Source organism: Crotalus tigris, unplaced genomic scaffold, assembly GCF_016545835.1.
Source record: "Crotalus tigris isolate CLP2741 ecotype Arizona unplaced genomic scaffold, ASM1654583v1 scf7180000024401.5802323, whole genome shotgun sequence".
Taxonomy (NCBI): domain Eukaryota; kingdom Metazoa; phylum Chordata; class Lepidosauria; order Squamata; family Viperidae; genus Crotalus; species Crotalus tigris.
This window is the reverse complement of record NW_024100569.1, coordinates 281,268-302,064: the sequence shown is the minus strand read 5'-3', so window position 1 is coordinate 302,064 and position 20,797 is coordinate 281,268. Positions and strand designations below refer to the sequence as shown.

General features: G+C 35.3%; 1 protein-coding gene across 3 annotated transcripts in view; it reads right to left on the bottom strand.

The window, feature by feature from the left end:
* The window catches only part of PTPRC (protein tyrosine phosphatase receptor type C), a 77,761-nt gene extending 61,973 nt beyond the window's left edge, over positions 1-15,788 (bottom strand). For 2 of the 3 annotated variants that reach the window (XM_039329645.1, XM_039329647.1), the window contains exons 1-2: positions 15,696-15,788; positions 15,492-15,613 (exon numbers count right to left, since the gene is read on the bottom strand). In XM_039329645.1, coding sequence (XP_039185579.1) covers positions 15,492-15,558 — 67 coding nt within the window. In that variant the 5' untranslated portion in view covers positions 15,559-15,613; positions 15,696-15,788. The other variant, XM_039329646.1, reaches the window with a different exon arrangement.
* Between the last annotated feature and the right edge of the window lie 5,009 nt (positions 15,789-20,797).

Below are 20,797 nucleotides of genomic sequence, written 5' to 3'. Positions count from 1 at the left end.
ATTGTCCTAATTTAGCTAAGGATATATTTTTAATGTTTAGACTGCATTGGTCCTTTTTCAATCATATGACGTGTATAAAATAAGCATTAAAAGTAGTTTCTCCTTCTTCCACTCAATAGTAGCTTTTATTCTATTAAAATATTAATATTTCTTTAAATATTACTAAAGTATTTATTTTGTACATTGAACACATGATTCATTGGTTTTTAATTATTAAAAGGCATATGGTTAATCATCTAAAAATAGGTAGCTGATTGTCTCAGAAATTGACCAGTTAATTAACTATTAAATAAGATAAGCACATGCTTAAGGCACCAAAGGAAGATGGGCACCACAGAGGTTTTTCCCTTAGATATAATGATAATGACGATGATGACATTGATGACAATGACAGTAATAGTAGTAGTAGTAGTAGTAGTAGTAGTAGTAGTAGTAGTAGTAGTAGTAGTAATAGAGTTGGAAGGGACCTTGGAGGTCTTCTAGTCCAACCCCCTGCTCAGGAATGAAACCCTATACTACTTCAGATAAATGATTGTCCAGTCTCTTCTTAAAAACTTCCAGTGTTGGAGCATTCACAACTTCTGGAGGCAAGTTGTTCCACTGATTAATTATTCTAACTGTCAGGAAATTTCTCCTTAGTTCTATCTTTGTTTGATGAATGGCTAAAGTTTAAAAGTTTGGTTTGAAAGGATCATCAGATATCACTCTTGTTTTCATCCCATGGCATGAACATTTTGCTTCTCTCAAGAAGCACCAATGTGGATATTCCACAGGGCATTGCTTGTTCTTAATCTGTCCCTGAGAAGATTGCTTTTAGAAGAAGATCATGGATCAAGATCTGAGATAACCAAGAATGTCCCTGAATGCTTGGAATAAGTGTGGAAGTCAATTTGATCAGCACAGATGAATGAAGAGTTAAGTAGAAGGATAAAACAGAGGGCAGGATCTGTAGGAGGGGTAAATAAGAGCATTTTTAATAAAACTTATTTATTTCATTTTTTAAAGAAAGGAGCAAGGTGTGGGTTTTGCAGAAAATGCAATTTATTAAACATTGAGTAACATTACAAAGGGAGGGGAAATGAACTTAGCAACATACTGCATGGATGGGAATGGCCGCACACATCCATAATACCTGACCCAGTTCTAATTTCCCTTGAAAAACTGAAATAATACAACCAACCAAGAAAAAGTACAAGAGAGTTTGTGTTTTTATATTTTAGATTCTTAAAACATGGGTCTGCCTATAACAGCCACACTGTTTTAATAAGGATGCCATATAAATGTCACAACAATGCAGCTTTTGTTTACTATAGCTATTTACTTTTCCTCTGGATTAGTGTGACATATATGGATCCTCCCTCATTTTAATCTTCTCAAGAGCCTTGTGAGGTAGTGTGAGCTGAGAAACAGCAGAAACTCACCTACCGAATGTGATCGCTGGATTAACCCTTCCTGGTCCAACTCCTAAATTAGATTAGTTTGACTCTCATAAATAAAATGTAGGGTTTTGCAGAGACAAGAATGTTACGATTATGAGAATCATGGCAAATACATACCCTTTTCATTTTCATATGTGTTTTTATTGGAATAATGGAAATATGAAATTAAGTAGCAACTAGACTCCACAGTTAGATAAGCTCCATTTGGGGGATGTACTACATTTTACTATAGATCGGGACTCAGTAGACGGGATGCTCCTTCATGGAACAAAAGCAAACGCAAAAGGAAGTCACATTTAGAAAAAGTAGAAGTCAAAGAGAGAGACTCTTAAGTGCCCAAGTGGGACTGAGCTACTAAACATCAGATAAACCAGGAGACAGAAAATAGGGAACAGATTTGTGATGCAGATCTGATTACAATTCCATGAACCTATGGTTAGATGGCCTAAACACTGATATTTGAACATAGATGTTTTTAACATTTATACAGGTAGCCCTCAACTTACCACCACAATTAAGCCAAAAATTTCTGTTGCTAAGCAAAATTGTTGTTAAGCGAATTTTGCCCATTTTATGACCTTTCTTGCCATAGTAGTTAAGTGAATCACTGCAGTTACTAAGTTAGTAACCCAGTTATGAAGTGAATCTGGCCTCCCCATTGACTTTGCTTGTCAGAAGGTCGCAAAAGGGGATCACATGATCCCAAGACACTGCAACCATCATAAATATGAGTCAATTGCCAAGGGTCTGAATTTTGATCACATGACTATGGGAATGCTGTAATGGTCATAAGTGTGAAAAACAGCCATAAATCATTTTTTCCAGTGTCATCGTAACTTTTAATGGTCACTAAATGAACTGTTGTACGTCGAGGACTATCTGTATTTTATTGTGTTTTACTAATCTAAGTGAAATATTAATAAATATTGCCAGCCCATGTGTCATATGCCATTTGCTAAATAAATAAATAAATTTAGGACCATTATGTTCAGGACAAAAATTTGAAAATAGATTTCATGATATTTACTACAATATTGTACAGTAATATGGAAAGGACCTGTCTAATGGGTAACTTGAGCCTCAGAAGGTTGAGTATACTTAGGATAAACAAGACTAAATCTTAAGCCTTATCTCTAGAAAGCTTGCTCTATATTGGTAAATTATCCTCCCTCCTCTGAAATCCTAGAACACTAGAAGGATTTTCAGAGGAAAACTAAGTCCAAAATAGGGAAGAATGAAAAATAGAAGCTATTCAAATATTTATGCTAATATATTTTATTTATGTCATCTAAATCTTAAGATGAAACTTTTATCAAACTTTCATGGTATAGTTTATAGGATAACTCAGAAATTATCCTTCAAAATGCGTATACTAGTGCAGAGATAGGCACAAATGTAGAGCAGAGTTATTATGTTGGCATGTTGTTATAACAATCATTACTTCTTATATGTTTTTATTATAAAAAATACTTAATGAAAAGTATTCTCACCTGGAAAACTACACATGCAAATATGAATGAATATTAGCATATCAAAATGCCTATGAACTTTTCAGTGGATATTTTTTGGATACATATATAAACTCAGATGGAAGGTGTCTTGAAGCAAGTTTTGAAAAAAAAATAGTATGAAATGCCTATCTGAGACTACGTCTAACTGAAGAGTTAGAAAATTGTAGCTGGCAATTAGCACGTATACTGTATAACAAAGACAAAGAAAACTTACATGGTAGCTTTAATTTTATAAGGCCAAATTTCTATTCATGGACATTTTAGTAGGGATATATTTACAGAATTCTTATTCACACAGCTTGCTTCCAAATAACACCTATAGTGCCCATAAAAGATCTCTTAAAGTCACTTTGTTAGACTAAACAGGGCCTTAGATTGTCTTTAATTCAACTTTATTTGCTGGAGGACTTAATATCTGCTGACAGTGAACATATACCATCAATATATCTGCATTGATTAGATCTATAGGGAGGCAGATAACAAGGTCATAGCCATATAATTGTATATTGTATCAACATAAGGAGTCAGGTACTGAATCACTAGCAAAACATCTTGAAATCAACTATTAATCATGGGGGGAAAATAAATAAAGTTTCAGTATTTGCATTTTTTAAAATTTTCTTCTTAAAAAGAAAGTTCTCCTGGCTGTTTTAACGCTGACTGGACACATGTAAATGAATTTCCTGCATTGTAATATGAAGGGCCAATGGATTTCATATCTCCTGTGTTGCATTCAAAATGGCTGAGCAATTTTTCATTACAGTACTCAGGAATAAAACTGCCTTCTTTTCTACCTTAAAAGTCATATGATGTACTCACTTCATGAAAATTCATAAAGCTGAAATCACTCCTTATTAGATTGGGTGGCTGAATGCCCTAGGTCTGAGCATCTGCAATACCACAAGCATTTTTCAATTTTCTGTTATCAACATGATGCCTGTTCCTTAACAATAGCCATAATATTTGTGGCTTCCACCTCACTCACTTTGTTTCCTTCTTACCATTAAGAGGTCAAGGTGATCTGATCAATTCAAAGAGTTTTTAATCATATGTCATGTTTATATCTTAACGCAGGTCATTCTATCTTCAGGCTATTTTACATTTTGACAAAGCAAAATGATTGCTGAGCTTTTATTCTGCATTATATTGTGAAAACTAATGCTTTTTTAAAAATTTATCTAGACTTTCTATTTGAATATAGTTCTGTGATGGGGAAGAACAATCTTAATTCTAACGTGGAAGTTATAAATCAACAAATAATTAAATGCATTAAGCTCATTCACTGCTTTAATTTGTTCTTTTATTCTGATGGATTTAATCCTATCCTTCAATCGCTACTGCAGTGCAGTACACAAGGCAAGTCTTGCTATTAGCATTACAGATAAAAGGTTAAAGGACCTTCAGAGAATAATTGCAGAGTATGACAAGAGAGGAAGCTCACATAACATTGTGTGCTGCTGAACATATTATGTTAAACAAAAGTAGCAATGCTTTAATTAGCTCTCTTTATTTAACTATGTCAAATGCACACCTAATGGTCGCATTCACAACAACAAGCTAAACTTTCTTTGGTTAGGATTTCTGTAATTTAGAATAGCATTTGTACAAAATAAGTTATCAATCATACTAAAAATCAGTTCAGACCAAAATTGCTTTAGAAACCCGTAACAGATAAAGAGAATCAAGGAACTTCTCAATGCAGAAAATGCAACATTCTGGATGGGGCTGCAGATAAGGCCATTCATCAGTTCCAAGCATCAACCTTTCCATTATTAATGACATTCAGAAATACTTCCTGTTGATCTTATTAAAGGATGACGTGGCTGCTGCATTTGAATCCTTCACCCCAAATGGCCAAGTATGACTTTGTTTTCTCTTCCTACCACTTTCCTTCTCCTAGATATTCAATCCTAATGTTATTTACCTGGAGGAACGTTGTCCATGGGGTCGCGATGGGTCGGACATGACTTCGCAATTAACAACAACAACAATGTTATTTATTTTCTATTTATTCATTCCAGCTGCACAGTCATACATCTCAACAAGCAACTCTGAGCAGGGAACAAAGATCATATTTCTATGATCTGTTTGTGAAAAACCTTAAGGTTTTTTTTTTCACTTAAACCTTAAGTAAAGCCTTCAGATTCCATTCTGTGTAATTCCAATGACAGTACAGAAATAAAAACAAATGTGGAAACAGAACTAAGATGTCCATTCAATTTGGGCTTCATGCCAAAGGAAGACTGATGCAGTCTACAGACTGGACATTAAGAAACATGCTAAATGTAGACCAGTAACATTTAATGGAATCTCCTAGGTCGGACAACGCTTTTTTGAAGCAAGCTGGTTTTTAGGGTGTAGTCTGAGCAGATAATGAGTGTGAAGTGGACAATCTTGCTACAATCTGCATACTTTAAAATGTATAGCTTAAACTGGCTTGTTGATCCTATGCATCTACTCAGAAACAAACCCCAGTTATTTATTTCAGTGACACTGCTTCATCAGTGACATGCAAAAACAAAACCATAGAACCAACATTTCACTGTTCCGTCAATGTTGCTTTTTTAAAAAAGAGGAAAAAAAGCTGCATTCCGCCATTCCCTCCCCTACCTTCTCACCTGCCTCCATATTAACCTATGACTGGAATGGAGACATGTTTTCTACCAAAGGCCCCAGTAGCCAAATAACATGGAGGAGTTTGCTGACAAGGAATTGAAACTCAGCGCATACCCCAGACCTCATGGTTTGAGACAGACCAGAATAAAGATGGATCCTTTTGAGGTTATCCAGGAAACACCACTGAGAGTTGTTTTAGCTGCTTGATTGGGGCAGAAGTTTGATGATATCACACATTTCTGCTCTCCAAAAAAAAAAAAGATTGGTCCATGGTGGGATAAGCTGGAAGCATGGATCTACCCACAAACTTTCGCTTTCCTCATTCGTGCATCATCAGGTTTCAAATCTTGTTTGAAAAAAAAAAATTCCTATTTGAAAAATTGGGAGGTTTTTTTTTTTTTCCCCAAGCCTAATTGCAATACAGGTTAGAGCCTGAAAGAGATGGCAGGTCATGTTGCCTTCTCCTGGGAGAGGAGCACACATTTTTCAAGTGGAGAAATAACAGACTGTTCCTGAACATGACCCTCACTTTTTAAGCAAACCTTTCTGGAGAAAAAGAGAGAAGAATAACATCACCTGCCCCAGCAAATTGTTAAAATAAAGACATATTCACACATCTACTTATAATAAGCCTGACCTGGCTTTATGGTCCATTCTCTCCCCACTTAAATTGTACCTCTATAAAAACTTTTTTATTATTTGAGCGACAGGAAACTTTATTCTGTAGAGTATGAGTACTTAGATAACATTTTTTTTCTTATATCCAATCATCTTTCCTTATTTGTGGAATTTTATGATGCTGGAGAAATGGGGAGAATCATGACTGCATCATCTTCCATTTATAGTTTTCCTGTGTCTTCTGTTTTTTTCCAATTTTTGTTCTTTCAAATATAAAAAAGACAAGGAAAAATACAAAATACAGGTAGCCCTCGACTTACAACAGTTCAGTTAATGACCATTTGAAGTTACAACAGCATTGAAAAAAGTGACTTGTGGCTGTTTTTCACACTTATTACTATTGCAGTATCCCCATGATCACGTGATCAAAATTCAAACTTATGACTGTTGCGGTATCCCCTTTTGTGAACTTCCGACAAACGAAGTCAATAGGGAAGCCAGTTTCACTTAACAACCGTGTTACTAACTTAACAACAGCACTGATTCACTTAACAACTGTGGCAAGAAATGTTGTAAAATGGGGCAAAATTCACTTAACAAATGTCTCACTTAGCAACAGAAAATTTGGGCTCAATTGTGGTCGTAAGTCGAGAACTACCTGTAGAATCACACACTGCTTTTGGTTTGATTAGTTGCACTAAGAACTGTTGATGTAGAAAGGATGAGAAGCTGAATATAGCACATTTATTAAGTTCCTGATTTCCATTGGTATGTAGGTATTAAAATTAAAATTCTCAAAAATGAGAAGGTAGATCTAATATCTGAGCTACTAAGGCTCATAGTCCCCTCAAATCTATTTGGTCTGGGATAAATCTTCATTTTTTGTTTCATTTAGATTGGAAAAAAGGAAGCAGTAATCATTGTTCTAATCTCAAAATTCTGAAACTGAGTGTGTATCCTGATAGAGAAGTCCATTTCAAATACTGTTTATATTGATGTAAATAAGGAAGATCTTTCTTTTGTATCAGGCTGTGAGATTTGGACAAAGGTGCCTTTTTTTTTAATCTGTTTTCTGATATCTGGCAAGAAGATGGAAAAAAAAACATTATTTTGAAAGTGCAATTACTGACCACTAGATCTACAATTCTGAAATTTTCCATTCAGGAAAGGCACCTATGTTCCATTATCTTCAATGCCTAATAATTCAACCTTGTGTTCAAACTGGTTTCCATTTGCATGTTTTTTTTTTTGTATAAAATAAAAGTATATCTAGAGGACTTTTGTGTAGAATTATACATACTTCTGTGCTTAAATAATTGGATATTAAGTTTACCTTCCTGTAAATTAACTGATACATGTTTCATATATGATACCTATCTAAAAAACCTTTTTTATTCATAAATGTAATCTGACATGGTTTGCAAGGGCTTGCATTAGCATCTCCTTTGTGGATAACAAACTGTATCTCCTGAAGAAATCTTCCTAGCCATATATTTTGTGATTTATTTAATGCACTTCACGAACCTTATTTGCTATTGCTAACGTTACAACAACAGATCTCTAAGCAAGAGCAGCTTTGATCTATCTCCATTTTCCACTTGTCTGCCACTCAGTATAATTATATCTGCATATTTTTCAAATGAAGAATATTTCAAAAGTAATTTTAATATACCAGAATCTACATTTTGTGAAAGTGACAAACATTCTGATTCAGGTATGCGTAGTACAAGATATAGTTGACACTACTGACATTGTTGAGGTACAAGTTCATGAATTAGGAGTAAAATGATGCAAATTCTTTGAGCTGGGAAAAGAATCAAGCAAGCATATCAACTAAGGACATGTTGACACACAAGGAATAATGGCTACCCTGAAGAGCGAAAGGGGAAATTTTAAAAAAGAGCTTAAAAAATACCCCACTTTTTTTTTTAACATTATGTACATTTGTGAAGAATGCTGAAAGAATCATAGATAGTTTTCAAACATCTAGATAATCACAGCCACAAAAGGATTTCTTTTTTTATTATATTAAAGAATGGAGAAAATGTTTGAAAATAGATAAATGGCTTAGTATTTCTTAAAAGGACAGCAAGTGTGACCTGCTTGCAAGGGTCCTATTTTATTGATATATGCAGCTGAAACTCAGTAGATGGCATCTCCTGCTAGAAATTCATTCTCCAGCTGTGCTTTCCTGTTTCACTTCTTATCACAGCCTTTTTCTTCTCAATTCTAAAAAGCCTTTTAAAGTTAATAAACAAAATGATTTTTTCAAATAAAAAAGAAAGATACCGAAATATACAAAGTACAGAAGGCATATGTTTGAATTGCTTCTTTTCCCCATTGTTACCCCCAAATTATTTTACTGGGCTTGAGAGTCAGCAGGTAAAGTTGAGCCTATTTATTGGTTATGCTGGTTTGTTACTGATGAGTTTATTCATATCTTGACTGCTGTTATCTACATGTTATCATTGCCTGTTTTTATTATTTTAATGCTTTTTAAATGTGTGTGTGTGTGTGTGTGTGTGTGTCTATATATATGTGTGTGTGTGTGTGTGTGTGTGTATATATATATATATATATATATATATATATATATATATATATATATATTTGTTTTCTGAGGTTTTTGCGAGTGTTTGTATGTAGGTCTTTAGTTATTCGGGTTTTCTCCCGCATAAAATTGGAAGTGTCTTGGCGAAGCCTGCTCCTAGGAGTTTTCTCCTAGAAGCACGAAATTTGCCCAAGATCATTTTAAAAAATGACCTTGGGCCATTCACAATGTCCTGGTGCAGCGTGTTATCTTGGGAAAAATAGGAGGAGGAAGGAGTGTCGGTTATGTTTGCTGCTTTGATTAATTTGTAAAAATAATAAAGGGGGGAAATAAATATGGGCCATATTGCTTTCATTGGTGATGGTATTTATGGATCTTTTACTCCATTTAAGGCATCAAGTAGTTCCACCTTAGGCACTGAGCCAGCTGTATAATCTTGGGCCAGTCACTTTTTTCAGCCCTAGGAAGGAGGTAATGGCAAACCATTTCTGAAATACCTCACCAAGTAAACAGCAGAGAGAGACTTGTCCAGGCAATCTCTGAGAATCAGACACAATTGACCAGAATGGGGGGGGGGGAAGAATCAAGTGGTACTACTTGAGTATCAATTCCAGGATCGATCATTTTCTCCAACAAAAACCTGAAATAAATGGCTTTGCAGAGATGTCTCAGCCCCAACTACCTGATCTGGCAACCCACATTTCAGAAGATCTGGATATTTATTGCTCTGTGAAAGAGGAGCTAGAGCATTTCAGATGTTTTTAGATTGTAAACCCCCTCATGATGGGCCATGCTAGATGAGGTTTCTGAAGCTGTACTCTAACAAGACCTGGAGCATCAGAGCTTTCTTACACCTTCTATAAATGCTTTAATAATTCTAAAATACATCATCCACGTGCAAGACTTTCATATCCCGACCACCTTCTGTAAGAAATTTGGAGAACTCTAAAACTCTGAGCAATTTAGTTGGAGCAATGAACAAAAGGGACTGTCTCAATAGAGTGCATTTCCTCATTGTACAAACTAGAGGAAAATATTCATAAGACTGTAGTATCCCTGCTTTTTTTTTTTTTTTTTTTTAGAAAATACCTAGCACACTTTTGCACTTCTTTTAAAGGTGCTGTTTTCTGCAAATTTAGAAAAGAGACAAAGGTTCTCCTTTTTCTTCTTGAATTTTATACCTGGCAATCCTTCCAAAGTTTATTTCCCCTCAATGGTGCACAAGTAAAAGAAATATGGCCTTATTAAACATACCTATTATGGGTTTTTAAATTAATAGAGACCCATATAGGGAGTAGGAACTGTTATTTTCTCACATTATTCTTCTTAAAGTGCAAAGCATTTTTGTGGCAGAATGTTGAGAATGGTTTTTCCCTAGATTTTAACATCTCATTCCTTATGACAAAAACTAAGATCATTAACTATAGCTGTGGTGAAGCTCCACCACTAAGCTGGAGGTTGCAGGATGACCTGGGCCAGTTAAACTCTGGTGGAAAAATTATCTTTGCTGGCAGGAACCTTTGGGTTCATCTGAGGGCCCAATGGTATGAACAACAACACCATTAAACATCTTACAATGCCTTGATGTACCCCTATGTTATGGGCATTGTAGGAAATTAGTACAACAGGTACTCAACTGCCTGTATTACTCAAAACACAAAAAGAATTTTTTGGTTTCATTTTTAACCAGCAGATCCTGATAGAGTGGATCAATTTGCTGGTCTCACTTTGCACTCAAATCTCCCTCATGAACTTGTGTTAACATGGAAGAAAGAATGTAACTTTAAACTCCTAGAGAAAAAAAATAGGATATTAATAAATGAATAAATCTAAGAAGTAGTTAGGGAGAACATTGAAACAAATGTAGTAGGGCAAACCATTTGGTAATTCAGAAGGGTTGTAAGGTGCCAGGCTATCGATTGTAATCTTATGATAAGAGAGAGCTATGAATGATTGGTTGGTTTTTCTGCCTTTCTAGTGTGATGTGTAATCAAGATGGTTAACAAAATTAAAATTAAAATAGAATATATGGTTAGAAGCCATTAATTAACATTTAAACAGGCAATAACAGTGTCACAAAGCCTGGAGAAACAGGTGCATTTTACTCATTTTCTAATGGAGTAGTACTGGATAAGGCCTTTTTCCATGGGTCAGGAAAAAAAAATCTCTGATGCCAGGGTCATCTTCAAACAGATCTTTCCTGCAGATTATAATGTCTAGACAGTTTTGTAAGAAAGGAGATGGTCCCTAGATAGTCAGATTATAAATTATCTAGTCCTAGATCAATTCCAACAATGTAGTAAGCAGTTGGCAACTAGCACAGCCTTTATCTAATCTCCAATAGCAGCCAACCATGCTGCATCAACAGCAACTTCGAGACTTTTTTTGAGGATAGCCCCACACAGTAATCATGTTACAGTAATCCAGCTGGAAATAATTCTTGCCAAAACAGACTGCACCATCTATAATTATGTAGAGGTACTGCTCACCACAGATGCTACCTGCAAATTGAGTAACAACCGGGGATCAAGAAGCAGTCCCAGACCACAGAGCTGCTCCTTCAGAGAGTAAACAACCCACCCAAAGCAGACTGAGCTTCAGACTGCAGTTCCTTATTTACCAACAGCACCTTTGCCTTGCCAGGATTGAATTTTTCTTTCAACTCCCTTGCCCTGCCCTAATGATAAGTTAGGCAAGGGAGGAGGTATCTCCCAGACTAATTTAGGTGGCAAGATTAGAACTCAAAGTCAGAATATGAGAACTTGGGGAAAGCAGCACGTACTCTGACGGGAAGATTTCTATGGGCTTACTCAACTACTTGAGAATGGTCTCTTTTGGTTTTATTTTCAGAAATGTACATCCTATTTATTCATATGTATGACGGGCAGAGCAACGCATACTTTTCCCTTTCACAAAAAGAAGCACCCTGTCTGGCTGAAAGGTACAGACAAGTATCCTTGTAAAAGGTGATGTGACTGATCACAGAAGAGAAGACCAAGGTGCAACTATTCCAAAATGATAACTAAGGGAGGAAAAAGAGATTTTCTTCCTTACTGTACTTCTCAGTTATGAAGTAGAGATATCTTGAAACAGTTTCTAACTCTTAGGTAATAAGTTAGAATTTCTATAACAGCAATTTGTTAGGATATCCTGGATATCCATCTCAGGCAGATAAAGAAGATAGCAATCTGGTTTTTGAAGAAAATTATTGCTGTACATCTTGCCCTGTTCGACATCATATGAAGTCACAATACAGGGAAGCTGCAGAAATAAACACTGGGCTGCATCAGCAAGAGAAATGATTGAAGAAGAAACACAATTTTGTCCTATATGTCATACATTTGTTTTCATACCATAATCCTTCAAGCCTCATATTGTCTCTCTTGATGACCAGTTTAATAAGGGGTTTAATAAGGAGATGACTTATTTAATCGGTGTTTAACAAGACCAATGGGAAGGAAGATGTTCAGAAAACATTTTAATGCCCATTTTCTAATTTCATATTTGTGGAACAATATGTAAACAGACTTCTTTGAAATTTGTACTTTTCTTAATTTAGCAGTCCCATTCTGCAATTAAAAAAAAATGAATACAAAAAGTCTTATTACTGCCAGGTACTCATTATGGTTAATAAGCATATAAGAATAATATTTTAACAAAAATGTCAGGAAAAAATTGTTCTGTTTGCTATTTGTTTATTTGTTTGTTTGTTTAATTTTTATGCTTCCCATCTCCCTTAGAAGGGATTTCTACCCAATTTTACATTATCAAATTAATATTGTAATTACAATTCCTTTAAAATTCTCATTTTTCTATATTTTATGATGCAATTATGCTTTGTCAAAATGAAAGTTTCAGAAAAAATTAATATATTGACAAATTTGAATACAAATCTTTATAAAATGGTTGCATGTTAATACCGCCTTCATGTATTTTGAAAAAAGTAAAATTTGGATCATTTTAATAGATGTTGAATCACGGTGATTTTTGTATTTTATTTTGACATTAATATTTTAAGTTTTAATATTAATATTTCAAACATTTTTTTTTCATTTTCACTCACACTTTAAAAAGTGAATTAAACTGAGTAGTAAATATTCACAGAAGAATAAGATTTCCTCCCACTCCTCCCAAAATACAGATGTATAAAAACTGTTTTAAAAATTTTTGTAGCAATGGTATCAAGTCGCAAAAGGAGGGTAAATTTAATCTACTTAGCATTAGCTGTAGACAAGAAAAGCCAGATCACCTGGATAGAACTAAGCATTGTAAACAAACATGCGGTCTTCATTCTCACACTCTCCTTATAGCACTAATTTTGGCAAGAAGAAAATGGCTTGCTGCATGAAGAAATATTACTGAGTAATGCACTACTATCCTTTTAGGTGGAAATCAGCTTATGCACAAATGGATCATGCAGGGCAGTGGTGGGATTCAGCCGGTTCACACCACTTCAGCAGAACTGGTAGCTAATTTTTTCTTGCCCAGGCCCAGAATGGACTTCCGGAAGCGGCATCCACACAGAGAACTGGTTGTTCACATATCTGAATCCCACTACTGATGCAGGGCCCTTATATACAGGATTGGCTACTATGAAACTTCTATAACCCTTAGATTTCAGACTCCAGGCAGATGAAAACTCATAACAATGTATTTATTCCAGAATTAATTCTGTTCTCATTAGTTGTAACATTAGGATTTTTAAAAAAAACATTTGTTGAATGTTATGTTAGTGACACAATTGTTAAATGAATCTGGCTTCCTCATTGACTTTTGCTTGTCAGAAGGTCACAAAAAGGGATCACATGAACCTGGGACACTGCAACCGTCATAAATATGAGTCAATTGCCAAGCATCTGAATTTTGACTATGGACAAGCCGCAAATATGAAAAACGGTCATAAGTCATTTTTTTCAGTGCCATTGTCACTAAATGAACTGTTGTAAGTTGAGGACTACCTGTATTTTATGAGGGGCTATGAATGGTATTAGCTAATGTTTTATATATTTTCTGGTGTAAATTTTGAAGTCTCCCTTTGCCTTGTTTCTTAAATGGATAGTGCACTCTTGAGTTCAGGTTGGACATCATCAGTAGAAAAGAAAGCAAAACAAAAAAACACAAAACCACCAGTGGCACCACTAGCAGCAGAAGATATAAACTGTTGGACCTCAATATTTTCTAACCATTTGAGGAACTGTTGAAATTAAGCAATGGGAATGAGAATTCTTGAAAGTTGGAGGGCCGTTGTTATATACAGTATAACGGCTTTTATACTGTTACTAAATTATACTTTCGGCAGCAAACAGATTTAAAAATGGGCAGCCTGTTCTAGGTTGCAAAAACATGGAGAACTATACTTTCAAAGAAGATACAGATAAAGCTTCAACCCTGCCCGTGTTCACGTTCTTTAATCACTATAAATAAAGCCATGAGCATCTTCTCACCACCTAGACATAAAAGATGTACAAATACTTTTGTCAGGCGAAGCAGTTTTCTTCCTGTGAATAATAAGCTTTTTGGCTTATGTGCCCGAATCCAAAATGGTCGTTCCCAAGGAACTGAGAGTTATATTGTATAATAAGTTCAGGTTTCCAATACTCAGAATGTTTTACAAGCCTGGTTAAATGCAATTGAAATAAAATGGCGGTACTGTACATGATGACTTGTTAACCAGCTAAGCCACATAACCCAATCAGTGGAAGAACATATATAAAACAAGATTTCTAATTTGGGACATTGTAAAAATAATGATTAGTCATGGCTGCATAAAATGAAAAATATAGATGTGTCAGCTATTATGGTTGACTTGTATAGACTATATCTATATGCAACATACTGGTATCATTTATAATCTGATGATGATTTTTAACAAAGAAGAACAAAAATATGTGATGCAGTAGAGCTTGAAATCTGAGGAACTAAATAAAGGATCTGAGATTAAGGAGTGGCTCAAAATATAATGCAGAAGTCCATCTTAAAGCAGGGGAAATTCACTGTAACATTATTGCTTAAACTAACATGGGAAAAAAGCTTATATAACATCCAAATGTGAATCTATTGAGTTACATATCATACTAAGGAATAACAGTTGCAGGACTGCAATCTTAAATGTTCTTGACAAAGAAGCCTAAATGCTAAGCACATTTGCACCGAAAAAAAACACACTTTAAATCTTTTTTTTCCTAGAAAAAAATCTGTTCCAAAGGAAATCTTCACTGTGGTGTGAATGCTTTCAGAGTTTGCACAACCCAAAGACAACATAGGTAATGAAGGAAGACTTAACCCCTGGTGGACAGCCTCAGATTCAGTGTGAAAAAAATAACCAAAACCAATGGTTAAGATCCCAAATGATTAAGTTATCTGGGATTTAAAAAAAAAAATCCCTGTGAGAAGAAAACTATTTCCATATGGGCATCTCTGCTTCCTTGAATGTTGCAGGAGTGTTTCGAGTTCATTTCAGCATGCTGCTTATTTATATAACTCATAGGCTGGACCTGAATTTTACTCAACCAAATGGTGTTTAGTTTTAGGTTCTTGATGATCATAGAATCATGGAACTCAGAAAGAGAGATAGCAAGGCCTAAGACTTTTTAAGGTTATGGTCAACCCCAACCTTTCTTCAAAAAAAACCAAGCATGAGAGACTGACTTTCAGTTTTAGAGCTAATTATTTGATCGAACTGATTCAAGGCAACATAGTGCTGTTGCTGCAATTATGAAGAGAACTTGTGGTATCAAAACAAAGGAAGGCACCTACCATTTATGAAAACATCCATGTCCACAAGAGCCAAGCCAAACACCAAGAGTTCTAGCCACAAAAACATGGTTATATCCAGGGATTATATGTATCCTTACAAAACAGCATGTGGATGTCTGTCTCTGGAAAGTAAAATAAAAGTTATTGCTCTCTGTGAAAGTCATGCAAAGTCCCCATCAAATGTAGAACAGACTGTACGCATACATTGAAACTCGTCTTTATAATCCAAGAAGCAGCTTCCTCTGTCAGGCAAAATTTAACTACTGGCAGTCACACTCTACAGCAAAGTGATGTCAGTTTTACTCACTTCTCTAAAACCACTTTTTCTTCTTTCTTCAGTTTCCAGGAAGTAACAAAGAGGGTGGTTTTTTCCCCCTGAAGTTATTGCAGTGCTGTTCTGATATCCTACTTAAGAAGCAATTGCTTCGGTAGAATTGAGGTTTTTCTTTCAAATGTTGAAGTAAATTTAAATATTCTTATCTTTGATCAAAGAAAAATAAAAACCCTGCTATTCAAAAAAGAAAATAAGGCAAACTTTTCTATAATATAATATAGTGACAAGTTTAAAAACAAGTCTACATTACGTGATCTCATTCTTCTTTAAAGTACTCACTAGGATAAACAGATGTGGACAAACAAGGATGATATTTTCACGAACCTAAAGTAAATGAAGTAATTATGCTAAAACTCTCATTTGTGATCGAGGATGCTAGCTAGGGTTATGGACATTATAGTATAACAACAAGCCTGAAAACTAGTTTAAGAATCACTCATCTAAATTAGACTATGCAACTTCTTTTTTCTTTTCTTTTTTACAGACTGAGGGCCACATTTGGACTTTGAGTAGTAGTAGTAGTAGTAGAAGGTCTACCTTCCAAAAATGAATGAGATTAGAGGGGAAAACTAAACTAAGTTTAAATGTAATTTTAATTATATTTACATTAGCATGCATCTAATGTTTCTTTTCTGCTACAGTCCAGTAACAAATTCTGAGGGGATCTGTGAAGGGTATGCATTGATCTGAGCGTAGTGCAACACCAATCCATGGAATGTTTATCAAAACCATCAGCTGACCCTTACTTGCAATCATTTAGGCACAAGGAATACATGTCACTATGGGGACAAGTAGGTATATATGTCTTTTCTCCAATCCTATCTCCCATGTCAATTACTCAGGGAGTAATCCTATGCTAAAGCAGTTTTCAGAGCAGTAGAACTACTGAAGTAGAGTCACTTTCTGTGAGATTGAAGTCATATAAATTTGATTAGTAAAATATAAATAAACCCTTAGGTAACTATTTCACAATTTTTATTGGTTTATTTATTAAATTTATATGCTGCCCATCTCACTCTGAAAAGGAACTCTGGACGACCTACAATTAAAATAACAAATATTAAAAAAACATTAAATACAAAGACAAGAAACAAAAATGGTAAGATTGTTACAGAGGTAGCATCTTTTCAGTTAATTCATCAGCCACCTTCAACACTAAGTGCCCCCATCAAAACTCCAAGCTAACTGGCATAGCCAGGTTTTAACACGCTTCTGGAAAATCAAAAGGGCTGGAACAGACCTCACCTCCGTCTCTTCAAGATTATAGCTGCATTAATTTTCACACAGCTGACAAGAGGGCTGATTTGAGAATAGGCTGGCATAATTTTTCTTTCCATACTGGCCTGTGTATTGGCCATTATGAGAGAAGAATAGCTGATTTTCCTGATGGACATGGCGTCAGAAATCTTGGGAGACAAAATTGAATCCCCCCATTTATCTACTGATGATAATCACTTGGTATTTTCATTGTGCCAGGTGTTAGCTTCTTCTGCTACGATGAAAAAAAATGAAGCAAGAAGATATTGAAAAGTAGAATAATGAAAATCTCCCAATGATTCCTTTGACTGATTAACATGCACTTCAATCATTTCCAAATGGGATGTAAAACTGTCTCAAAAGGCTGTCTACACGGGAAATACATTGTGTAGCTATGCTAACTTCGATTGCCATACACAATCTTTTTTTAAAAAAAAAATCTTGACAACATAGTAATGTGTGTGTTGACATATCTCAAATGCCTGAGCATCAGCCAGTTATGGAACGAAGCAGTGAGCTTTCAGAACAGGCTTTCCATTTTTGTGGAAGAGCCACTTGTTCTGATTTTAGTAAAAGCTAACCTCCCTGCTAATAAGTCACATCATGGAAGAGTTGAAACTATTTTCAAGTATGATATAAGGATAATATATCAAGCAAGATATGTAGTAACAGCTGCTCATATGATTCACAAGGGTTGATAGAATTCTGAAAGTACAAAGGCAGATATGTGTTTGCTGAATGATCATTTAAGGCAGGGCTCTTCAGACTTGGCCCTTTTATGACTGGCTGAGGAATTCTGGGAGTTGAAATCCACAAGTCAAAAAAGGGCCAAGTTTGCAGGAGAGCTGTATACTTTCTGCAATTTATGACAGACCAAGTACTTAGCAATTACATTAGCTCTCCCATCTCCATCTTCATTCTGCGAATGTTGTCACTTACTGCATAGTATCTGCTGTTTAGCTTCAAAGAGCCCAGTGGCAATTCTATCAAACAGAGGTGCATAATTGGCATCTGATATCAGTAATAGGAGTGGTTTTTTGTTTGTCATTGAGTTTTGGGGTCCATGCTATGGCAGCTTAAGAGATTTAGCCTCTATCAAAGTAGGTGTGTGTTCTTTCTACTTTTTTTGAAAGAGAAATAAGATGGCTTTCCCAGAACTTGCCAGCTCCAACCAGAAAAAGTAAGAATTGTGTGAAGCTGGCTCTATTAGGAGGCCAGAAAAAGATATTGAATGAGAAGGAAAGTCAGAGAGAAATAAAGAGGAAACAGATGGGCCAAAAAAGAAGTACACCAGCAGCATGACATGACATGTTACATATACCACAACCAGCAGGTATATATGCAACAAGTCATGGCTATAGGTATCCTTTGCCTCTTTTTCAACAACTTTCCATAAATTCTTATCTTTTATTTTAACCAACTTCTAGTACATCAGACCTTGTTTAAGGAAGAATGAGAAGAATAGAGTATCATTGGTGTCATTTTCTTTATGCATAAGATCTTTCTTTAATACATCTGCACTTTTATTCAGTTTCTCTTTGAAGTTCATCTTGAAGGAAAATTGATATAGATGGATTGGTATGTCTGTGTCTGTATACAGTACATGAATTATGTGTATGTGTGCAGGGTTTATGTGAATCATACATTCAGCTGAAGAAATAAAATGATTATTTGGAAAAGCTAAAATATTGAAGATGCCAGGTTCATGCACTCCTTGCTGTCAATTACTTACATTTTGTTCTCAGTAGTTGTCAAAATAGCCTATTATACAATGGAATGCATTTAAAGTCAAGCTCAGGATCCAAAAAGATCTTGACAAACTTGAACAATGGGCCCTATCCAACAAAATGAGTTTTAATGTGGAGAAAAGCAATTTTTTTTTCATTTAGGCAGGAAAAATCAAAGGTTTAAGTACAGATTAGGCAAAATCTGGCTTAAAAACAGCAACTATGAGAGGGACTTTAGAGTCCTAGTGGACGATCACTTGACTATGAGCCAGCAATGTGCAGCAGCAGCCAAAAAAGCTAACACAATCCTGGATTGTATAAACAGAGGCATAGAATCAAGATCATGTGAAGTATTAGTACCACGTTATAAAACCCAGTAAGACCAAACCAGGAATACTGCAACCAATTTTGGTCACCATACTACAAAAAAAAAAAAAAAATGTTGAGACCTTGGAGAGAGTTCAGAGAAGAGCAACTAAAATGATCAAAGGCCTGGAGACTAAAACATACGAAGAATGGCTGCAGGACTTGGATTTGGCTAGTCTAAAGAAAAGAAGAAATAGGGGTGACATGATAGCAGTATTCCAGTATTTGAGGGGCTGCCACAAAGAAGAGGGAGTCAAACTATTCTCCAAAGCACCAGAGGGCAAGACAAGAAACAATGGTTGGAAACTGATCAAAGAGAGAAGCAACCTGGAATTAAGGAGAAACTTCCTAACAGTGAGAACAATTAGCCAGTGAAACAGCTTGCCCCCAGAAATCATGGGTGCTCCATCACTGGAGGTTTTTAAGAAGAGACTGGACAGTCACTTGTCTGAGATGTATAGGTTCTCCTGCTTGAACATGGACCTCCAAGGTCCCTTCCAGCTCTTCTATTCTATTCTATTCTATTCTATTCTATTCTATTCTATTCTATTCTATTCTATTCTATTCTATTCTATTCTAAATTATGTACATAATATCCCTAATAATGCCTCTCCTGCAAAGTTTTATAGGGCTTTGGCTAAAAACAATGAAGGGCAATGTAGTGATATTTTAAAAGACAACAAAAATTTGTATTGTGAAAATTGGGGGGGGTGGAGAGTTTAGGGTTTACACTGGTTAAAGTTATCTTACAGAAATAGCCAAGAAAATAACTGAGAAAAAAACAAAACAAAAATGGAAAGAAGTAAGGGAGAAAGAAAGGATTCAGGTAAGTTGTTAATAGGAAATCCAAAAGCAGGATTGATTTGAGATTTAGTTATACTTTGTATAGACTCAATAAAATCAAATTGTATTATTTATATCCAGGTTTTTCTCTGGGAGCCCAAGGTGGTACACATCTCATAATTTTACCCCAAAACAATAATCCTGAGCTCAAAAAAAGTGTGATTTATCTGTCCAACCTACATTACACTGGGTCTCATAATTGACTGAATACTTGTAGAATACTAACATCCTTTTTGGACCAAGCAAACAAATTTTCTGTTCTTTCATACATCCTGCTCCTCATGTATGTACTTGCATACCTGCGCATGCATATATGCGTACTGACTTATTTTCACTGGGTGATCGAAGAGATGAGGATCATGCCATCTGGTAAACACTTATTAGAATTATTTTGCTTTTTCCTGGAATTGAACCATCTGCTAGAGGCACATTTAAATAATCCTTCACATTTGCTTAGATATTACACTGCATGCAGGACAACAATTATTTACAACAATAAATGCTGTATCTGGTCACAGTAAGATCTTTTTAAAAGAGTTCTTAGGAGTGTGTCTGGGAATAAAAAGTGACAATTGCATGCAAGAGTTTAATAATAACAAAAATTAATCCAGCTTTTTCTGAACTGGAGTTATATAGTAGGCCTTCAGACGATAGCTCTGATCATCTTTTTTCACCAGTGAAAATTCTTTGGTTCTAAATGCTTATGAAATCAAAGTATGAAATCACATTTATGAAATTGGTTTATGTGAAACCTAAATATTGTGATGATTAGAAATTAT